This window comes from Notamacropus eugenii, chromosome 4 (assembly GCF_028372415.1).
Source record: "Notamacropus eugenii isolate mMacEug1 chromosome 4, mMacEug1.pri_v2, whole genome shotgun sequence".
Lineage (NCBI taxonomy): Eukaryota > Metazoa > Chordata > Mammalia > Diprotodontia > Macropodidae > Notamacropus > Notamacropus eugenii.
The window spans coordinates 98,442,157-98,460,505 of record NC_092875.1 but is presented as its reverse complement, the minus strand read 5'-3'; the positions used below and the strand labels follow the sequence as shown (position 1 = coordinate 98,460,505).

General features: G+C 37.7%; 1 protein-coding gene across 1 annotated transcript in view; it reads right to left on the bottom strand.

The window, feature by feature from the left end:
* The window catches only part of COL22A1 (collagen type XXII alpha 1 chain), a 627,027-nt gene that overhangs the window by 310,579 nt on the left and 298,099 nt on the right, over window positions 1-18,349 (bottom strand). Inside the window, exons 14-17 of the mRNA XM_072602989.1 lie at window positions 12,544-12,597; window positions 9,958-10,011; window positions 5,547-5,600; window positions 3,681-3,725 (exon numbers count right to left, since the gene is read on the bottom strand). Coding sequence (XP_072459090.1) covers window positions 3,681-3,725; window positions 5,547-5,600; window positions 9,958-10,011; window positions 12,544-12,597 — 207 coding nt within the window. The remainder of the gene's footprint in view (window positions 1-3,680; window positions 3,726-5,546; window positions 5,601-9,957; window positions 10,012-12,543; window positions 12,598-18,349) is intronic.

The window sequence follows — 18,349 nt, the reverse complement described above, 5'->3', positions numbered from 1 at the left end:
CAGTCTTCCTTAACATAGGTTCTTCCTTTTGAAATTAACTCCAATACCCTTTGTAAATCATGTCTGTACATCCCATAATTGATGAAATTTGTTTGTGCCTTTCCTTGCATTCTCAGGACTTATCACAATGCCTAGAACACAGTACTACTAATAGAGGGTGTGAATGAAACTTTTGGTGCTTCCTGGAGGATTAGCTTCATTTGTGGAAGATAATAAGTTTGGGTCCAATTCTTTTGGAATGGGCAACTTTGGGAGGAACTTTGACTTTGGAATGGGGATATGAATTGGTTTGCTTGACTTCATTAAGAAATGCTAGGAAAAAAAATGTTGGCTACAGAGTTAGAAGATAAGGATTTGAATCTTGCCTCCAGCATTTTCTCAATGGGGTCTCAAGAAAATAGCTTGACTACCTGGGCCCCTGAGAGAGTGATCTTTTGGGGCAGGGCCTAAGATTGCACTTAATTAGTATAAACATGGAGGATATAGTTTGCAAGAGATACACAAATACACATATACATGTGGAATAGTGCTTATTTTGAAAAAAATGGGGGAATTGAGGCTCTAGGATATTAAATAATTTATAAATTATTAGGTGTTAGAGGCTGAATTTGAAGATAAGAACCCAGGTCTTCCAATTCCAAAATTATTACTTTCTCCAAAGTATTGTAATCTCTCTCTCTCTCTCTCTCTCTCTCTCTCTCTCTTAGATTCAGGAGACCTAAGTTCAAATTTCACCTCTAATGCTAGTGAGAATAAGATCCAAAAACAAATTTTTCCTTGTTTGATGCTTCATGTTTAAAAGAATAATTAGCATTAAGGCAAGTCAAGAAGTTATTAGCTGTTCTTTTGGAAGAGAGAGCTGTAGTAGATGTTTGGTTAACTGAAGTCCCTTATCTCTAACATATATATGCATATATATATGTGTGTGTGTGTGTGTGTGTATATATATACACACACACATATATGCATATGCGTATATGTGTGTGTTTAATATCTCTGTGCTGGGCTTACGATGTTTCCTAAGCCCCTTATCTCTTCATTCTGTCCAGGTAGTCTATATAGTTTGATGACAAAACCGCTTCAGCTTTATCTTAACCCAAATCCTTTCCTCCATGACTACCCCAACTCTTACTTTTGAATTTCTTCACATGAGTGTATTTTTTCAACATTTATGATATTTTTGCCTTTTAAAATTTGCAAGGTACTTGGCACAATGCAAGGCACATAGTAGAAATTATGTGAATGTTCATTCTTTTTCTTTCCCTTCCCTTTTATTTATCGTTTCTTTTGAATAAGGTATACCTAAGTAGAGCCATAGTCTAGACATGGCATTCATTCCATCAAGACTCACTGATACCTATTAGTTTAAATTTGACTCCTTGAATTAAGATCTCTGATTCTTCATGCTTATTTCCTAAATCTGAGGTGGGTAGATTAAGGTGAAGTCATGGATTTTAATACTAGCTTCTTCTGTGGATATGTCTCCTTTGAATTCTGGCTATCACAACTAGAACTGTATTCCTTTCCCTTCATTACTGTTACTCCCTATAGTGTCCCATCTTGGGGGATAGCCAATAAACATTTGTTAAGTGCCTACTATGTGCCAGACACTGTGGTACACACACATACACACACACACACACACACACACACACACACACGTAGTTTCCTCCATCCCCAATACCTTATTTAAAGCATCTTAAACTAGATTTGCAAACACTCAGCAATACATTTTTACTCTCCTTTGTTAAGTTTACTCTATCTGTTGTCAAGATTCTGTTAGCACTATATTATTGTAAGCTATAGTACAGAAATCCTTGTACCCTTCTCAGTCACATCTTCTCAGATATCAGTACATTTCTCAAGTTATTTTTTCCTCTTCTGTATTCCTTTGCCTCCAACGGCAAAAAAAAAATCCATTTGTTTTAAAGTGAGTAAAGCATAACTTTTGTCCTTATCATCTTCTCGATCTCCTAAAGACCCTTCATAGTCACTGGCACAAATTTTAGGTTTCTTCTGACAGTCTTCTTTCTGACCACATAAAACATTAAAAGTGGGTAGTAGTCATCCATTTTAATGTCTTAGAAATATCTCTGCTATTGTTCTGATACATACACCAGAAATTCTTCTCTATTACTGTTACTGAGTTAACAAAAACTGCTTCAATATCCTTGACTAGAAAAAAATCCTTTTCTCGGTTCAGTTGTTTTTCAATCATGTCTGACTTTCCATGACCCCATTTGGGGTTTTCTTGGCAAAGATATTGAAGTGCTTTTCCATTTCCTTCTCCAGTTCATTTTATAGATGAGGAAACTGAGGCAAATGGAAGTTAAGCGACTTGCCCAAGGACACAGAGATAATAAGTGTCTGAGGTTAGATTTGAACTCAGGAAAATGGGTATACCTGACTGGTACCCTATCCACTGGGCCACCTAGCCACACAGCAAACCATTACTCCTCTCTAATTCTTTCTCTGACCCTTACTGGATGATGGCATAGCTGACAGCTTTTGTGGTTCTCTACTACAGTATTCTTTGCTGGACAAGTTGCTTTTGTCTCCTTAGAGCATCCAGCTCCCTCCTCTTCAGGAAGGGTCTCAAATCTGTTTTCCTTCTCTTCCTCCTCTGTGTAACATATATCTATTCTATGGAATTCTAACAAAGGTCAAATCTCCCCATCTGCTTTCCAGAACTGCCCCCATCCCCCCAGCCACTGAAACCTGGCTTTTGATTCCTTTAGGAATGCTTCATTTTCCCCTAACCTAGAGTAAAGGAGGCATTCTTCAAGTTTCTTAACTTTCCCTTCTAGGAAGGAGATTAGCCTGGACTTGAAATCCAGGGAAGAGTAACTTGGTTGTTGCAGAAATACAAATAGTATAGGCTCAATGGAAGTCTAAGAAAATTTCTCTACATACTGGTTAAATTTTCAGTCCTTTTTTGCTCATTTGTTTTTATGTTTTGTTGTTTTTTTCTGCTTCCAAAACAGTAGACCCAGTACTAGAATTCTTTCAATTATAGGCGGTCACCAGAGGAGAGACAGCCTGCCCCAAGCCTTTTAAATTGGAAAACTATACCATTTATCTTTGGAGGGTGATAAGGAGACTTTTCCAGCAAAAGTCTCCAGTTCTCAACCCTGAATTGCAGGACTAAGAATGTGACAGCTCAAAGAGAGCTTACAGAAAATTTAGTACAAATTCATTTTCTAGATTTAAAACAACAAGTAAAGTCCAGCACAAAGTGACTTGCTCAAGGTCCCAAGGCCCAAATCAGGACAAAAACTCATTTCTCCAGACTTAGTATCGAGTGCTCTCTCATAAACATCTTAGGCTAAACAGAAAGACTGTTTCAGGTCATACTTTTCTTTGCTGCAGAGGTTACATATCAATCTCAATACTACCGACATTTTATATTTTTTTAAAAAGTACTAAAGAGAGTTAAATATGTATCTATATCTATAAGTAGATAGCTATGTGCTCATATAAACACAAATATGCTTACATATACTGATGAACCAAAACATGGTGATACATGCACAAGAATGCTCAAATGTAGTTGCATATACTCACATACTCATGTTCATGTACATGCATGTGGTAACACGCATACAGAAGACGGTCATCAGGAACTGTATTTCCTTGATTATATCCTAAATACTGTATGGATTAAAGAGTATGCTAAATACCTTATCTCCTCGAGGCCCCCTCTCTCCTCGCTCTCCTTGGAGACCCTGACAAACAAACAAAGAAAGGAAATCATATATATTTTCAATTATATTCCTGTACTCATCATTTGTCTGTTCTGGTCCAAACCACATGCAGAGGACACTGTCTTCAGTGGTACTGACGACCTCTCAACCTGCAAACTACAGAGACATTACAGCTGAAAGAGACCTAAAAGATCATCTTCTCTCAACCCATCATTCTACAGACAGGAAAATGAAGATTGAGTAAAAATGTATGACTCGTTCATTGGACATAGAGCTAGTTAGTGATAGGATAAGTTCTACAGCCTAGTTCTTTGGACTTCCAGCTTCTTTTGGAGATATAGAGAAGACATATAAGTCTAGGGAGTGAGTTCCAGCCTAGATTCACAGATTTGGAAGCTATCTTCATATAGAGGATGTTGTAATTCAGAGCTGACCTTTGAGTCAAGAAGATTTGTATTCTAGGCTTGGGTTATGGGATACTGAGCAAGTCACTCAACATTCAAGTGTTCCCGTCCACTTGCAAAAACTGTATGTTTCGTATCAGTTGTTGATTTGTATTGATAGAGGGAATACCATTATTGAAAATTCCCTGTAACAGTGAAATCAGGGATTCAGTTCACTTTAGCATTAATTAAAATAAAAAGTAGAAAAGAGTTCACATAGGCTTATAAGGAAGAAGTGGAAACAACTACAGGGGGAAAATTGTAAAGAAGATTTCAACTCAAAATAATGAAAAACTTTCTAAAAATGAGAACTGCTCTAAAATTTTATGGACTCCCTCATGAGATACTGAGTTCCCCATGATTGAAAGTCTTTAAGTGGTAAGAGTATGGGATTTCAAATCCAGAGAGTTGGGGCAAAAACTGTCTCTGACATTCATACTGAATGACCATGGATAATTCATTTTAATTCTCTGACCCTCAGTTTCATCATCTATAAAATGTCGTTTTTCAGTTGTTTCAGTTGTGTCCAACTCCACAATTCCATTTGGGTTTGGGTTTTTTTTTGGCAAAGATAATGGAGTAGTTTGCCATTTCCTTCTCCAGCTCATTTTACAGATGAGGAAATGGAGGCAAATAGGGTTAACTGACCTGCCCAGAGATCGACAGGTAGATAGACAGATAGATAGATGGACAAATAGATAAATAAATAAGTGCATCCTCCACTATGGTTGGATACCTAAAATCCCCTTTTTAATAATCTCTTTTGTCAAAATGTAGTCTCCTGTTGTAAGACAAACTTCCTTTATGAATGGTGGTACATTAACCTTTATTTAACAAAAGTCTTAGCTGGGATCTTAGAGACTCCATACTATAAAACCTTGGTTTTAGAAGTACAGAAACTGAGGAACTGAGAATGTGACTTACCTTATGTTATGTGACTAGTGAGTGACAGATCCAGGATTTGACCCCAGGGTTAGTAGTTTCAGATCTACAGCTCTTTCAAACTTGCAAGATTCAAGGGAGTAAGACAGTGAAAAGATAGTTTAACTTGGAGCTGCAGGGACTATATTTGAATACTAGGTCTGGTACTGTTGTACAAGCTTAGGTAAATCATCTCACTGTTCCGGTCTCAGTTTCCTCATCTCTAAAGTGAGAGGTTTGAACTAGATGAACCCTGAGGTCTCCTCCAGTTTTAGATCTAGGAGTTGGTCACTTCATTGTGCTTTTGTTGTTGTACTAGAGCTAACCAATGGTTTAGCTGGGATTAGACTCTGTATGAGTATAAACAGAGGCTTGAAAGGTTCCCCCTGCACTGCTCAGTCACCTTCTAGAAGGATTCAATTAAGCAGAAACATTTCCAAAAGGGAAAATTTATTCTCTGGATAGTACCATTACTTACAGGAATTCCAATCTGCCCAGGAAGCCCTGGTTGTCCTGGAGGCCCCATGGGTCCCTGGAAAGGCATTTTCAAAAATAGTGAAGAGGAATAAACATCAAGAAAATAAAAGCAATGGCAACTAAAAAAAACCCAACAACCATCATGAGAGGAATCAAGGGAAGCAGAGATTGTGTGATCAAACTAAGAGCTGTCATGTAATAAAAGGTGATTGAAGCTACCCTGACACAAAAGGAAATATATGGGATGATGTAAGAGGCAACCGGGACAATATCATTTCTAAACATGTCAGCCCAACCCAGGAGTACCCACCACATCTAAAATTTCATTATATTTGAGACAGCAATATAAATGAAAATAAATTGTCTTGGATAAAAATAAAATGGTCTCTCATTTCCAGGGTTTCCATGATACTACTTTATGGTTCTTCTCCTACCTGTCTTAGCCTAGTCACCTTTACTGCCTTTCAGATACCTTCTCCCTCTGCTTCTATAGCCCCATTCTCTCACTGGTGAGTTGTTCTAGAACTTCTATTTCTAGGCACAATTTCCAACCATCCTTCATTATCAAGCTTTTGTAATCATTCCCCCATGTTGGTACTCCCCTCAGCCTCCTACTTTTCAGTCCTCTTTATCTGCCTTCATGCCCCATTAGAAGAAAAGCTTCCTGTGAACAGGGGCTGCCCTTCTTGTATCCCTGGCACTTAGCTTAAAGCCTGGCACATGTAATCACTTAATCAATGCTTGTTGACTTGACTTATTCACTCATATCATACCAGGTCCATTCACTACTGATATTCCTCAAGGTTCTGTCCTAACGTCTTCTCTCTATATACTCTATATCTTGGCAACTGCATCAGTTCCTGAGTTTAATTATCGTCTTTGTGAAGAAGGCAAATAAAACAAATATGTTTTATTAGACAGATAGATAGATAGATGGATAGATGGACGGATGGATAGATGATGGGTGGATAGATAATAGAGGGATACATGGATGGATATATAGATATCTTGATGGACAGATAGTGATGGGTAGATGGATATGGATGGATGGATGGATGGATAGATAGATAGAAAGACAGCCTTAGTTTCTCTCCTGTACTTTTATTCTTACATAACCAATTACTTATATATGTCAAAACAATCTTAAACTCCAGATGTCTAAAACGGAATTCATTATCTTTTCTCCCAGCCTTCCCTATTTCTATCAAAGGCACCACCACCATTCCAGTCTCTCAAGTTTCTAACGTTGGCATTATTCTGGAATCTTTATTCTACCTCATGCTATATATCCAATTTGTTGCCAAAATCTTTCAGCTTCTCACTTTACAACATCACTCACATCTGACCCCTTTTCTCCACCCACAGAGATGTCACCTTAGTTCAAGCCCTCATCACCTCTCACCTAGATTATTTCAGTAAACTCCTAATTGGTCTCCCTGTTTCAAGTCTCTCACTACTCTGGTCCTTCCTCTATACCACTACCAAAATAATTCTCCTTAAACGCAGGTCTGACCAAGTAACTTCCCTACTCAACCATTTATAATGCTTTCCTTCTGGTTTTAGGATAAAATATAAATTCTCCTGATTAGTTTGCAAAGCCCATGCAACCTGGCCCCAGTCTATCTTTCCAACTTCACTGAGCACTGTTCCCTTTTCTGTGCTGAGTGATCTAGTCATTTTGTCTTTCTCTCTCTTCCTCCTATCCATGGTATTCTGTCTCTCATCTCCATGCCTTTGCAATGGCCATTCCACATTCATGTAATTCATTCCCTTTTTAATGCTGCCTCATAGAGTCCCTCTCTTTCTTTAAGATGAAGTTTAATCACCATCTTCTGCATGAAGCTTTTCCTCATCCCAAAAATGCAATTGTATTCCTTCCTAAACTACCTTGTAATTAGCTAATTTGTTTTTATTTGTATTTATTCACCTTATGAATATGTTACAAAATTATGGATATGTTGTACACACATATACATTTTTTCTTCCTCTATTAGAAAGTGAGCTCCTGGACAATTCACCAGTTCCTAACAGACTTTACACTTTCCCACGTTTAAGCTTTTACTCAGACTGTTCTACAATAAATCTGCAACAATCTCATTTCCTTTCTTTGCTTATGGAATCCCGACATATTCTTTTAAAACACAACTCTAATGGCCTTTCATCCATTATAGCTTGCAATCAGAAATTATTTCATTCTTAGTACTTGTATTTCTAGCGTCTAGCCCAGTGATAGGCACACAGTTGGTGCTTCTTGACTTGTTTAACTTCAGGAGGGAAGAAGTGGCTTTGAATTTGGCCTCTAACCTACTGACTAAATGATCTGAATCTCATTTTGCTCATCTTTAAACTGATGGTATAATTCTTTGCACTACTGCTCTCATAGAATGTACTGGGAAAATGACTTTATAAATCTAAAAGTGCAATAGAAACTTTTGCTATGTTCCTCTGGGTTAACCATTGTCCTCTCCAAGCCTCTTCATATAAAATCAAGTTTTATAGCATATTAAGTCTTAAAAGTACTTTCCTCAAATAATTCTAGTAAGCTAGGTAAGGCAAGCACTTCCCCTTCCTTGGTATCAGTTACTTTATCTGCAAGATGGGAATAATAATTCCTGGTTGACCACCACCCCCCCAAGGTAGTTAGGATCAAGTGAGATATAAATGTTAAGAGATTTCATAAGAGCAGATTTATACCTGGCCATCAACTCCAACTCCTCAGTTTTACAGATGAAGAAACTGAGATGGACAGAGATTAAATGACTTGTCCAGAATTGCTAAGCTAGTATCTGGCAGGATTCAAATTCGGATCTCTCTGACAGCAATCAACTCCACCCCCATGAGCCTACAATATCTCCTCTTCTCTAGGCTAGGCTTCCCAGAGCAATAAAATCAGTTTCAATTCAGGAAGTGACCAACTTTCCATGAGTGGGGAAATTATAAGCAAAAACAACGCATAAGCTGTCTCTACGGAGTGTCTTATACACATACCTGAAAGTCCTGGTAGGACTGGGCTTCCTTAGAAACAGACAAAGAGAAGTAACCTCACCAGTACTATGATTGTGCCAAGTGCAATGGTACCTGTAACCTTTCTGGACCCTCCTCCTCCCCTCCCATCTCTTAGTTCTCCAGACTTTGATGATACATGACTAAGTCAAACAGTGGCTGCAATTCCGGAAATTTCTTACAATTCTCACTTTCTTCTGCAGTCAGCAAGATCCTGGGTGAGTCCTGAGGACAAACCTGGAATGATTCTGGACATTGCTGAGGCATGGTCTTCTCTTTGAATAGTCTCTATGGAAGCCATTTAATTGAGGCAGGAAAGGAATGCTGGACAGAATCTGCTTCTGCCAGGGGCTGCCTGCTAAGGTTTCTAACTGTGGCAAATCCAAATGCCACAGCACATAACTCTCACCCTCTTCCTACATAGTGGCTTCTCTTCCTTTGAAATGTCCTCTTGTGGGTCTGAAACTCCATTCAGTCATGCATGTAGCCTTGAGGCTACCTTAGGCTTTCCCCTTTCCCTCACATTTCATACACAATTATTAGGTCCTGCTAAATACATCTTTAAAACAGCTCTTTAATCTGTTACCTCCTTTCTATTCTCACTGTATCCACCCTAGTACAGGCCCCCATTATTATTCAACTGGACCACAGCATTCAACTCCTATTTCAAATCCAGTCTCTCCTTACTCCTTACCTCCAATCTAGTCTTTACACTACGGCTCAAATTATCTTCCTTATGCAGAGTTTTGGACATGCCACTCAAAAATGTCTGCTCAGAAATCTTTAGGAGCCTTTTACTGTTCACTTAATCACATTCAGATTCTGATACTGCAGGGGCTCCATAAACTGGTGCCCATACATCTCATACTGTATCATCTCATACTGTTTGCATTCACATATTAAAATGAATGAATACTGGACAATTCACTGATCCCCTGACAGGCCTTACACCTTCCCATCTTTTTGCTTTTCCTCCCTATGATAACTGCAACATTCTATATTATTTCCTTTGCTTGCGTTATCCCTACACATTCTTCTAAAATACAACCCTAATGTGGCATCTCATCCATTTAGACTTTTTGATCAGTAATGACCCTCCCCCTTAGATTTCTTAGGCCATTTTGCTTCGCACCTCTCTAATGCACTCCTAGACATGAGTATTTTCATTTTATTCCTCTAATAGACTATCATCTTATGGATCATAGAATCTTTCATGAGTTCATCCAAAGCCAATTTCACCTAGCTGACTAGCTGAACTTTTGCAAGTATGTTTTTAGAAATGCATATCCATAATTCAGTTCAATACATTTATGAAATGCCTACTGTATGGAAGACAAAAAAAAAAGAGTAATTCTTCCCCTTAAGGAAGTTACAATCTATTATAATGTGTTACAAAGAAAGAAGCTTACCTTCAGACCCACCTCACCAGGTAATCCAGGTTCTCCTGGTTCCCCTTTCTCCCCCTGCATGAAAATAAAACATTACTACAACCTGAGCTAATATGATGGTCTCCAATTCATGAAAAGAGGGACCTTCAGATTTCCTTTCTAAGTCTGCTATTTCAGACAAATTTTCACAGAAACCTAGATCTTAGGACTGGAAGATACTTGAAAATATAGATTGTTAAGAGCTGAAAAGGATCTTAAAACATAGCATGTTTTCTAAATATACATATATATGTACACATATATACATACATATACACACATATATACATACATATATTACATACATATATAATGTATATACATATATCTGTGTGTATGTACATATATAATTTATTTTATTAAATATTTCCCAATTACATTCATAAAAGTTTTTAGCATTCATTTTTTTTAAAACTTTTGAGCTCCAAATTCTTCTATCCTGCCTCCACTCCTTGAGAAGGAAATTGACATGATATTGATTATACATGTGAAGTCATATAAAACATATTTCTATACTAACAATAAAACATATCATGTTAGAAATTAGAATGTTTGACTTATCACATAAGCTAGGAAAGCTATAAGGATCCTTGAACGTAGATTTTTTTTTTGTACTAGAAGGAACCCTGGAAATTATTATTTTAATCCAGCCAGTTTTCAAACTTTTTGGTCTCACAATATCTTTACCTGCTTAAAAATAATTTATGACCCTAGAAGACTTTTATTTATATGGTCTATTTCTATAGATATTTACTGTATTAGAAATTTTTTAAATGATACCTTAAAATATTTATTATTTCATTAAAATAAAAATAAACCCTTTGCATGTTAACATAAAAAATATTCATGAAAATAATATTTTCCCAAAATAAAAATAGAAGTGGCATGATTTTACATATTTTTGAAGATTTCTTTAATGACAAGCTTAATAAAGATATCTAGAGTTTTATATCTACTCCTACAATCAAGCAGTTGCGATATGTAGCTTTGGTTGAAGGATATAAAGACAATTCAGCCTCACACAATTATGTGGCTGGAAAACATAGGACTATTTTAATAGGTAAATAACATCTTGTAAAAATACTTTTGACCCCAAAGACCCCAGGGGATCCTTGTACCACATTTTGAGAAGCACTGGTCAAATCCATTCATTTTACATATGAAGATATTTAGAGTAAGTAAGGAAGCTAAAGCCACTGCCCAAAGTCATAAAGACAAGAGTCAGAACTAGCTGAGGGCTAAAAGACAACTTGGGGTATTAGGAATATCTTCGTTTCTCATGAATTAGTGTGATTTGGTAGAAAGAAGACAAGAATTTAGAGTCCAAGGATGAAATTTGAATCTTTACTTTTTCCTGGAGTCTATCACTCTTATAATTTTTAGGAAATTTTTTTTCTGATATCAAACCTAATTGTTTGGGAAGGACCCAAACTAACTAAATCTCTCTCATCTGTACTTAAAGAGGATAACACTGGAGAGGATAAGGCAGACCAGGGGCAAAATCTAAAAATATCTTCTGTTTGTTTTGGGGATGACTCATATTGTTATTTTGTTTCTGAGTAGATTTGCCATGTTTGGCTTACACTGGATTAAAATGAGTTTGCATGTCCAAGTACCCTCTCACTATGAGAGGCCAGAAAGGGTTAGGAGCTTGGGCTATGGCCACAAATTGGGTAGAAGCTAACTGGCCCCTATGGGGAAAGAGTGGATGACCTCAGCCTCATTATCACTGCTGCTCTAACTCTCTGAGCTGACAAGCCACAGTTGTCTGGCAAAATGACGGTGGCTTCCCAGCTTTTTCCTTTCCTTATAACCCAAATCATCCTGTAATCAGAGGAAAGAGTAAATCTCCAATCAGAGACTCTTCCCTTCCTCTCCAGCTCCTACAAAGTCTCATGTCTACCCCACAGCCTGGACGACATCCTGCCTTAATCCCTAGGGAAGTCTTCAGGTCATAGGCCTTTTTCCTCTCCTCACTTAGAAGACTGATACCAAGAGGATCTTTGCACATTTAATCCAAGGGAAGTCACACACCACTCTGTGCTCTAGATAGGAGTAGGAGTATGTAGACTATTAACCTTTAGCTGTTGGCTTCTATTGCTCTAGAAATGGCTATACTACTTCCCTACGATGTGCTTCACTCAATAACAATTCATTTTTCTCCATTTCCCTTGGCCCTGATGCACATAATGTACTTAATGAAATGTGCTGCAAAAATAGCTAGAATTCAAGCTTGCAGAATCTAAGACTCATGGAAACTTGGGTTTTGTAAAATGATCTTAGACCCATAGAATTTTAGAATATTATTAAAGGATCATAGGTCCAGAGCTGGAAAACAAACCATCTAGTTAAATGCTCTTTTTGTAGATGAGGGAATTGAGACCCAGAGAGTTTAAATGACTTTCCTAAGGTCATACATCAAAGATGAGATTTGAATTCTGGGCCTTGACACCAAAAATCTCAGAATTACAGATTATTAGACCTGTTAGATTAGATATGACTTTGGAGTCATAAATTCAAGGGGACTCAAAGATCATGAAGTCTAATATAGAACCCCATGAAACTTACCCGGACACCTTTGGCTCCTTCCCTCCCTGGGGGACCAGTTAACCCCAAGGAGCCCTAGGATAAAAAAAGATGAAAAATAATATTCAATCACTATTTTAAATTAAATTATTTTATCAATTAATAAAATATTTATTTTCTATCATCCCCTTGAGAAAAAAAAGACAAAACCCTTGCAACAAATATGCACAATCAAGCAAATCAATTACTGAATTCATCATGTCCAAAAATGTGTGTGGTTCAAATGGCACCATAAGTCCACCACTAAGTTAGTCGGGGCATAGCATGTTTCATTACTGGTGTTTTGGAGTCATGGTTGATCACTATGTTAATCAGAATTATATTCAGTCATAATAACATTAATGCAAGGGATCTAAATCCCAAAATTCCCCATGAAGAATCAGGTTCTCCCCACTTCAGGTCACGCGATAGTAGATTTAGAGCTAGAAGGGACCTTGAAGGTAATATAATCCAACCTTATCATTTCACAAATAAAGAAGTGAGGTCTAGAGCAGTTAAATGGTAAATCTGCATTCCCAAAGTCTTATGGTAAGTGGCAGAGTTTTAACGCATGCCTCTACCATTCTATGCCAATTTTGGCAGTAAATAAAACTCTGAGTTACAGATAATCAATCTGTCTTTTGAGTCCCTAGGACACCCTAGAGGAATATAATCTAGGTGGTGAAAAGAATCTCCGAAGCTAGATTATCTACCTTGTACCTGACCAAAATCTTCTTTATAGCACCCTCATCAAGAAAACTTCAAATCAAGTCATGAGTCAGTAAATGGAAACTATGCTCTAGGTACTGTTCTAAGTTCTAGGAGTACTGAGACAAACATGGAATATGCCATGCTTTCAAGGAGTTTATAATCTATTGTAGGAATCAAAGACCTGAAGACAGTCTACATTTGTCCACTAACTCTTCTCTACAAGACGCTGTCCCAAAGATCTGAGTGGTTTATTTCAAAAGTCAAGAGGGATAAAAAACATTTATGAAGTGCCTATTATGTGCCCAATATTATGATGAGTTTGTAAAAGATGTAAGAAAATCATATAGTCTTTGATCTTAAGTAACTTGAGAGACAGTGTGCCATAGGCAGTGGAGGACAAGATGTAGAATCCAAATGTTTATTTCCTACTAGTTGTGTTACCAGGAAGCTGGGTGTGGCAGTGGAGAGAGTGTTGAACTTGGAGTCAAGAAGACTGAAATTCAGTCTCAGATACTTATTAGCTGTGTGATCCCGGGCAAGTAACTCAACTTCTATTTGCCTCAATTTCCTTAATATAAAATGGAGATAATGACACACCAACTTCTTGGGGTTACCATGAGAATCAAGCTGTTAGCACAATGCTTGGCATGGACTAGTCACTATATAAATAGTAATAATTCTTATTTAGTAATGTAATCTCTGTAGGACTCAGTTCCCTCACCTGTAAAATAGAGATAAATACTACCTACTTGCACCATCTACATGACAGAATAATTGTCACAATTTCATGAAATTGCATATGTAAAGTACAAATAGCTAATATAAATCTTATAATTCCACTGAATAAACAAAACATACCCAAGGGGAAATGATGAAGCCGCACAATGCAGTTGAAAGAACGTTGTATTTGGAGTTAGGGGTAATACATAGAGCTGGAAGGGATGTTAAAGACCCTCCAAGGCAAATGCTTCATTTTACATAAGAAGGAACTGGCCAAGGTTACTCAGCTAGTGCATTTCTGAGACAGAATTTGAACTCGGGTCTTCCTGACTTCCAGGTTGGAAGATACATGAGGTGAAGGTCTTGGTCCTACTATCTACTTGCTAGCTGCATCAACTGGGATCTTAGTTCTTTCTCTGTAAAATGAGTGTGTTGGACTAGATCTAATGTCCCTTCTGGGTCTAGGTTATATGGAAGGTATAAGTTATTTCCCTTATCTGGTCCTCATATGTATCAAAGGGAGATAATTATTTTTGACCCCATTTCCCCATCAAGGTTGCTTTGAGTATCAAAATGGAATAATGGATGGGAAAGTACTGTTTCCAATCTAAAATATTCTACAATATAAATGATCTCTATTTTGCCAGAGCAAATATGTCCTCATAACACACTGTAATCATGTTGAGTCTAGCCAGTTGGTAATATTGATGATAAAGGGGTTTGAAATCACACCATAACCAGGGAAAATGATGCCTTTGGATGTTTGCTGCAGCATTAATAAGCAGCCTAGGAAAGAAAGGTGGGAATGTTCATCTGGATGATTATGTATCTGCTGCCTTCAGTACAACCACTGAAACTCCAATGGCATTCGTGTTCCAGCAAAAACCCTCTTTTGTCAGGGTACTGGACCTAGGGGTGTAGGCTCTGGTTCAAATGGATATGTTTTTCATGAGCAAAAATTGTTATAATGAGATGTACTCCACTGTAAATATCTCTAAAAGTGATGGGTGAGGCATATCATTAGCAAATAGGGAGAGGAGAAGCCTTTACAATCTACTCAAAAGAATGTTGAAGGCAGAAGAGGCTTTAAAATACTGACTGGAAGGACACTGTGTTGTTATAGCTGCCAGGGCCTTAAAACATAGGATATTAGGGAATACAGTGCTGTTGTTGTGTTCGTCCTTCATTACTGAAGAAGACCATCAGAGAAACGATGACATGACACCTTCAACAACAAAGGACTAACACAACAACCCATGAGTAGACCCAGCTGCCTGTATGGGGACCCAGCTAGCTAGGTAACTTACCTCTTCCTCTTCTGTCTGTGTCCCCCTCCCCTCCTTCTCCCATCCAAAGGAAGGTAAATTTGAATGGTCAGAGGATGCCTAGTTAACTTGGAGTTTACTAGCTAAATCCTCCCTTCCCTTCCCTTCCCTGCCCTTCCTTTCACTTCCATTCCCTTCCCCAAAACTTTAAATCTATTGCACTCTGAGTCCTTAGATTGTACCACACTAGACCCCTGCCCAACCTCCACTTAAAGGCTGTTTCTGGACCCTCCTGGCTTTACAGTGATTATCAGTAGTAACTATTGCTGTTTCCCTCCCAGCCTGATTTAGTTATTTTGCTTTGCATCATTAAAGGGGGCCATCCCCTGACTACCTGACTACATCTTAAACAGGCCTATTCACTGAATGGGTATTACCTCACCCTGAGTGAATACCAAATAGGCCTTGGCCTAAAGGGGTCAAGGTCTTCCATTGCATTCTGGGCCATCTCAAGTCATCTTGATGAATATCTGGTAACTGAATCCAGATGGCTCCTGAAGAGAAGTGAGGCTGGTGATCTTGCACAGCCCTCCCTCACTCAAAAGAAAGTCAAATGCATACAGCGTTAGAGCTAGAACAAGCCATAATGATTATGTAGACCAGGAGAACTTAACTTTGGGTCTGTAAATATTAAAAAATATATGTTGATAAAATATATGTCGATAACTGTATTTGAATAGAATGGGTTTCCTTTATAATCTTATGTATTTTATTTTATTTAAAAATATTAAAGGATTTAAAAACATTAATCTGGCAGTCAAGTAATATTTATTAAGCACCTGTAACATGGCAGGCATTGTAGAAAACACTTGGGATACAAAGGAAAAAAGAAAGAAGGTCTTATTCTCAAGAGAGATTCTACTGGGGAGACAACATGCAAACCAAAAATGTACAACCAACTATATATATTTGGCAAATATTTGAATGTATAGGTTTTAGAGAAAGTATTAATTTACATTGGTAGGAAGAATTTGCTTATTCAAGAGTTTTACCTTTCAATGAAATCATAGGTCCAGCTTCTACACACACACACACACACACACACACACACACACACACACACACACACACACGCACACACGGTAAATTTTGGCTAGTCTCAGAGAGAACGTACTAAGATTAAGGAAGACTAGGAAAAGATTCTTATGGTACATGGGACTTTAGCTGAGACTTTATGATGCATTATTCTGAGGAATCCATAGGCTAAATTAGACTGTCAAAGGAGCCCATAAAACACACAAAAAAAAGAGATTAAAAACCCCTGAAATAGAATAAAAACTTTGTTTTACAGGTGAGGAAATTGAAGTTGAGAGAGATTTGATAACATAGACAAGATCATACTGCTAACTAAAGGCAGAGCCAGAAATTCCAGGTCTTCTGATTCTCACTCCAATGTTCTTCCTATATTGGATACTGCCTCTATATCATGGCTCAAATTTGAATTATTTTAAATATTAGTAATAATAAATGCATCAAAGTTACATAGCCAGTCAACACTAATTTTATTAAGCTCTTACTTTGTGCCAGGCACTACGTTAAAATGTTGATGATACCCAGAAAGACAAAACCAATCTCTGTCCTTCAAGAACTCACATTCTAAAGGAAGAGACAACATAAAAACAGATACATTTGAGATATTGTCAAAGTAGACGGAATGTGGAGAAAGAAGGAATTAACAGCTGGAGGGATTAGGAAAGAAATCAGCCATCATCTCTAGCCTTACAACTAACAACTTAGTAGTATTGTCAAGGTAGAGGTGATATTCTCCATGTGATCAATGAAGAGAGTGAAGTTAAGTGATTCAATTACACATGCTGTATGTTTCATACAATGTTGTTTTCTTAAATCCATGTCGCATTTTATATTAGCATATGGACACCCAAAGGCATAAAATTCACAAAATTGTGCTTGAGATCCTTGGTAGATGAAAAGAAAATAGAGCCACAATTAATGAAAAGCAACCTGAAACATTAAATGCCACAGTCTTTCTCAGTTCCTTTGTCCCACTCGAAATTCCTAGGTATCAACCCTGCATGGGAACCTGTAAGTCCACAATGATAGGATAGAGCGGATTCACTGAGTCACTGTAGGAAATTTCTTAAGGGATGGAAATGGGGGAGTGTCAAGAACAGAATCCCAGGTGATCTCTAAATACAGTTAACCTAAAAGTGAATGGAAATTCAATTTGATCTTCCCAAGGCCTCACTCCTTTGCTCCTCTTGAAGATAATCTAAACAAACCTAGAGAAGTGGCAAATTTCTTTATTTTGGATCATAGAATGTTACAGTTAGAAGGAAATACAGAATGCGGAAGGAAATACAGAATACAGAATGCAAACTTGGAGAGGACTTTAGAATGTAGAGAGCAGCTAGATGTATAGTGGATAGAGCACTGGACCTGGAATCAGTAAGACTCAGCATCCTGAATTCAATTCTGCCCTTAGATCATCACTAGCTGTGTGATCCTGGGCAAGTCACTTAACTGTTTTTCTCAGTTCCTCTTCTGAGGAGCTAGAGAAAGAAATAGCAAACCACTCCAGTAATTTGCCAAGAAAACCCTAGATAAGGTCACAGAGTCAAACTCGACTGAAATGACTCTACAACAAAAATTAGAGCATAGACTACAAGAACACAGAATGTTAGAGTTAGGTCTTAAAAAAATGGAACAAAGAATGGTAGAGTAGAAAAAATAATCTTAGAACAGCCATCAAATATTTGAATGACTACTTTATTTTTGCCTCTGTTTCCCTAGTCCACTGCACACTCTATTGTTTTCCTCAATCTTCACACTCCTTGATCTTTTGCAGTTTTTGCTATTATCAAGCACCACCTTTTTCTTAATATTCTCTTCTCTCTTTATTTTGTTGGCATTCCTCATCCCCCGTTCTCCTACTACCTATCTGGCTACTCTTGGTCTCCTTTGCTGAATCCAAACAGACCTGTTAATCATAGGTGTCCCACAGGCCTCTGTCTGGCCCTTTTTCTCTTCTTCCTCTTTACGATTTCTCTTGGTAATTTCAGCAGCTCCCATGGATTCAATTATCATCTCTATGC